The sequence below is a fragment of the Xyrauchen texanus genome, chromosome 20 (assembly GCF_025860055.1).
Source record: "Xyrauchen texanus isolate HMW12.3.18 chromosome 20, RBS_HiC_50CHRs, whole genome shotgun sequence".
Classification (NCBI taxonomy): domain Eukaryota; kingdom Metazoa; phylum Chordata; class Actinopteri; order Cypriniformes; family Catostomidae; genus Xyrauchen; species Xyrauchen texanus.
The window spans coordinates 1,692,277-1,698,030 of NC_068295.1; the positions used below are offsets into that span (position 1 = coordinate 1,692,277).

At 34.8% G+C, this 5,754-nt stretch overlaps 1 protein-coding gene across 1 annotated transcript; it reads left to right on the forward strand.

Moving 5' to 3' along the window:
* Positions 1 to 247: 247 nt before the first annotated feature.
* Positions 248 to 2,222, forward strand: LOC127660302 (uncharacterized). The gene is made up of 2 exons (XM_052150439.1): positions 248 to 1,308; positions 1,352 to 2,222. The coding sequence occupies exons 1-2, from the start codon at positions 248 to 250 to the stop codon at positions 2,220 to 2,222; spliced, it is 1,932 nt and encodes a 643-aa protein (XP_052006399.1).
* Positions 2,223 to 5,754: the final 3,532 nt, after the last annotated feature.

A 5,754-nucleotide genomic window follows, 5' to 3' on the forward strand; every position in this document is an offset into this window, starting at 1 on the left:
ACTGAACTAAAGCAAGATAATTCTAGGACATGTTGTCACAACTTGATTTCATTGTGTTCTATACATTTACATGTAAGCTGGGGTCAGTGTGCAGGGTCAGCCATGATATGTCACCCCTGGAGCAGATAGGGTCAAGGGTCTTGCTCAAGGGCCCAACAGTGGCTTGAACCCCCGACCTTCTGGTCAGAAACGCGGAGCCTCAACTGATGAGCCTCCACTGCCCCAGACGTATCTGCCCCAGAAGTATATGCCCCAGAAGTATATGCCCCAGAAGTATCTGCCCCAGAAGTATATGCCCCAGAAGTATATGCCCCAGAATTATCTGCCCCAGACGTATCTGCCCCAGAAGTATATGCCCCAGAAGTATATGCCCCAGAAGTATCTGCCCCAGAAGTATATGCCCCAGAAGTATCTGCCCCAGAATTATCTGCCCCAGAAGTATCTGCCCCAGAAGTATATGCCCCAGAAGTATCTGCCCCAGAAGTATCTGCCCCAGAAGTATATGCCCCAGAAGTATCTGCCCCAGAAGTATCTGCCCCAGAAGTATATGCCCCAGAAGTATATGCCCCAGAAGTATCTGCCCCAGAAGTATCTGCCCCAGAAGTATTTGCCCCAGAAGTATATGCCCCAGAAGTATCTGCCCCAGAAGTATCTGCCCCAGAAGTATCTTCCCCAGAAGTATATGCCCCAGAAGTACCTGCCCCAGAAGTATATGCCCCAGAAGTATCTGCCCCAGAAGTATATGCCCCAGAAGTATCTGCCCCAGAAGTATATGCCCCAGAAGTATCTGCCCCAGAAGTATATGCCCCAGAAGTATATGCCCCAGAAGTATCTACCCCAGAAGTATATGCCCCAGAAGTATCTGCCCCAGAAGTATCTGCCCCAGAAGTATATGCCCCAGAAGTATATGCCCCAGAAGTATCTGCCCCAGAAGCATATGCCCCAGAAGTATCTGCCCCAGAAGTATATGCCCCAGAAGTATCTGCCCCAGAAGTATATGCCCCAGAAGTATCTGCCCCAGAAGTATATGCCCCAGAAGTATATGCCCCAGAAGTATATGTCCCAGAAGTATATGCCCCAGAAGTATATGCCCCAGAAGTATCTGCCCCAGAAGTATATGCCCCAGAAGTATCTGCCCCAGAAGTATATGCCCCAGAAGTATCTGCCCCAGAAGTATATGCCTCAGAAGTATCTGCCCCAGAAGTATCTGCCCCAGAAGTATATGCCCCAGAAGTATCTGCCCCAGAAGTATATGCCCCAGAAGTATCTGCCCCAGAAGTATATGCCCCAGAAGTATCTACCCCAGAAGTATCTGCCCCAGAAGTATCTGCCCCAGAAGTATCTGCCCCAGAATATATGCCCCAGAAGTATCTGCCCCAGAAGTATATGCCCCAGAAGTGTCTGCCCCAGAAGTATATGCCCCAGACGTATCTGCCCCAGAAGTATATGCCCCAGAAGTATATGCCCCAGAAGTATCTGCCCCAGAAGTATCTGCCCCAGAAGTATATGCCCCAGAAGTATCTGCCCCAGAAGTATATGCCCCAGAAGTATCTGCCCCAGAAGTATATGCCCCAGAAGTATATGCCCCAGAAGTATATGCCCCAGAAGTGTCTGCCCCAGAAGTATATGCCCCAGAAGTATATGCCCCAGAAGTATATGCCCCAGAAGTATATGCCCCAGAAGTATATGCCCCAGAAGTGTCTGCCCCAGAAGTATATGCCCCAGAAGTATATGCCCCAGAAGTGTCTGCCCCAGAAGTATATGCCCCAGAAGTATATGCCCCAGAAGTATATGCCCCAGAAGTGTCTGCCCCAGAAGTATATGCCCCAGAAGTATATGCCCCAGAAGTATATGCCCCAGAAGTATATGCCCCAGAAGTGTCTGCCCCAGAAGTATATGCCCCAGAAGTATATGCCCCAGAAGTATATGCCCCAGAAGTGTCTGCCCCAGAAGTATATGCCCCAGAAGTATATGCCCCAGAAGTATATGCCCCAGAAGTGTCTGCCCCAGAGTATATGCCCCAGAAGTATATGCCCCAGAAGTATATGCCCCAGAAGTGTCTGCCCCAGAAGTATATGCCCCAGAAGTATATGCCCCAGAAGTGTCTGCCCCAGAAGTATATGCCCCAGAAGTATATGCCCCAGAAGTATATGCCCCAGAAGTATATGCCCCAGAAGTGGTGGTATGCAAGAAAAACTGTCGGTAATCTGTCGATTAAATGATAGAAGTGCAGGTACTGTGATCCGGTGAGTACCTGCCCACTTCCAGCACCGCGCCTTGTGCAATCTTTCTTTTAGTAGTAACAAACAACATTTTCATTCACACACACACGTTCTGTTTCTCAACTCACCTTTACAAAAACATATTTTTTGTTGCATGTCTGCACCCAGACGACACACTTATCAGTATTTACTATGAGATTCTCTTCATCATCAGATTTGTGTCGGATGGATTCTGTGGTTTGCTGCAAATTGAATGGAGAAGTTAAATGTATTATTGTAGGCTGAGTAATGTAAGAGGTGTCAGACATGATGGATATCATCTCTGCGTGTATTCGGCTCTGTTGAACAGAAAGCGCCTGATAAATGAAAACATACAGCAGTCTGAACAAAAGCGCTTGCTAAGAGTTTCTTTGTAACTGGTGTAAATTATGTGACGTATTAACTTATTTTCATCAATTAATTTATGCATCTTTGGTTTAATGTGCTTTGAGGTCACTATTGCACTATTGAAATTAACTTGGATTTACTGTACACACAAAATAATCTCTCTCTGTGTCTCTCTCTCTCTCTCTCTCTCTCTCTCTCAGGGTCACATGTTCTCATTGCAATCGGTAAAAACATCAAACTGATCAACTATCCATGTGTCATATGTCGTTGGAAAGCTCTCAAAGAGTAAAATACAACCAGTCTATTTGTTTTACTCGCAGACGAAAATATAGCGACTAAAAGCTAATTATATGTCTTTGACAATTATGTTGGTGTTGCTTATATGCTGCGTTTTCGCTTAGAACTTCACAACAAAATAAACAGAATATAAAACATCACATATGATTATTTAGAGGAGGTTATTATCTTTCAAACGAGTCCACACACAAGATAATCAGATGTATAGATCATTAGATAATCCACATGAAGCACAATGTTACATATGACCACCAGGAGATGGCGCCAAATACACGACACAGACTCAATGATGACTCAAATGACACAGAATGAAACTCATTCTGTGAAATCTCATGACTAAAATCATGTCTGCATGCTATGCAAACCTTTAGTCATTGTTGTGTTTGCATGTGTAATTAGTTCTTATGTACAATTATTATCTTTTATTTGTTTGGAGATGTTTTTGGACACTATGATCAATTATATTCGTAATGTTATAACTTTTGATTGCTTTGTCGTATCAACACATTTTTATCAACACAACTGATTTTTCAGCAGTTTCTCAGTCTCAGAATTTATCATAATCTATATAATAAAAAATATAAAAGTTTTAAAACACCCGACCCTCTTTGTTTTTTTGTCGAGTTATAGGCCTTTAATTTTGGGGTGTGCCACTGAAACAGGAAGTTGAGACTAAAAACTTTATAAGAATTTGATAGCATTTTCTACAAAATAAATACAAATTAATAATAATAAATCAATAACAATAGAAATACATTATTTAATGACTTCAATTTAAAAATTTCATGTGGTGTAACCATCAAGTAAAATAATTTATTTGCACCTTTAGTACGTGTGAGTGTACACATCTTAATCATTCATTTAAAAAAGGTTTTCAATAATATTTAAAAAATCTATAATAATAATATCATGAATGTTAAATTACAAATATTAAGAAGTTTTCTGTGTATTTAAATGTGTATTAAAAATATATATAACAACATACCCACAATCATGAGGATCTAAAGGGGTCTTCTTTGTTTTATTTGTTTTTCATTTTTAATAACAAAAGAGCGACAACCGGCATGTTGGTTACCAATCCTGACTTTGATCTGATGGACAAAAGTTTATTTAAAAGCTTTAAACTTATAAAAAATAATAATAAAAAATTATTCTAACTATTTTCAGCTATAAATTGGATTTTGTTTTTTTTTATATTGTTTCTGGATGTTTATTTAAACTTTATTATTTTTGTTATTTTTATTTATATATTTTTATATTGTTTCTGGATGGTTATTTAAACTTTATTATTATTATTATTTTTATTTTTATTTTTTATATTGTTTCTGGATGGTTATTTAAACTTTATTATTTTTGTTATTTTTATTTATATATTTTTATACTGTTTCTGGATGGTTATTTAAACTTTATTATTATTTTTTTATTTTTTTTTTTTTTTATACTGTTTCTGGATGGTTATTTAAACTTTATTATTATTATTATTATTTTTATTTATATTTTTTTTATATTGTTTCTGGATGGTTATTTAAACTTTATTATTATTATTATTTTTATTTATATTTTTATACTGTTTCTGGATGGTTATTTAAACTTTATTATTATTATTATTTTTATTTTTATTTTTTTATACTGTTTCTGGATGGTTATTTAAACTTTATTATTATTATTATTTTTATTTATATTTTTATACTGTTTCTGGATGGTTATTTAAACTTTATTATTATTATTATTTTTATTTATATTTTTATACTGTTTCTGGATGGTTATTTAAACTTTATTATTATTATTTTATTTTTTTATTTTTATACTGTTTCTGGATGGTTATTTAAACTTTATTATTATTATTATTTTTATTTATATTTTTTTATATTGTTTCTGGATGGTTATTTAAACTTTATTATTATTATTATTTTTATTTATATTTTTATACTGTTTCTGGATGGTTATTTAAACTTTATTATTATTATTATTTTTATTTATATTTTTATACTGTTTCTGGATGGTTATTTAAACTTTATTATTATTATTATTTTTATTTATATTTTTATACTGATTCTGGATGGTTATTTAAACTTTATTATTATTATTATTTTTATTTTTTTTATATTGTTTCTGGATGGTTATTTAAACTTTATTATTATTATTTTTTTATTTTTTATTTTTATACTGTTTCTGGATGTTATTTAAACTTTATTATTATTATTATTTTTATTTATATTTTTTTTATATTGTTTCTGGATAGTTATTTAAACTTTATTATTATTTTTATTTATATTTTTTTATACTGTTTCTGGATGGTTATTTAGAAAAAAATTTACTAAAGTGAAGATATGAATATATATTAAACTGATTGCATAAATGAATATATGAGTATGATAGCACTGCTTCTTATTATAGATGACTTCAAGCATAATATCAATAAGCAAAGAATATAAAATATATATAATATGCTAATATTCTTTCCATGATTAAGATATGCAAAACGTTCTTGTTGGAGTATTAGACAACTATAAATCAACAGCTGAAGTAACACTGATGTCATCTGTCACCTTGTAAGATTTCATGCATACTGATAGTGACACCTGGTGGCCGATGACGACACCGCATGCTAATTGTTAGCTAGCAAGAAAAAACAGATTCTCATGTGTTTCTTCTAGAGGAGGAAAAACAATGTTTGAGAATAAAAATAATTGAGAGAAAAATAATTGATTTTGTTTTAGAAAAAAAAAGTGGACATAATTTTTTTTTTCTTTAGAGAGAGAGAACAAAAACACATTTAGAGAGAAAAAAAAAATAGGTCTTATTCCTTTCTGAGCCTAAGACACCTAAAACAGTTCAGGGCTTCCGT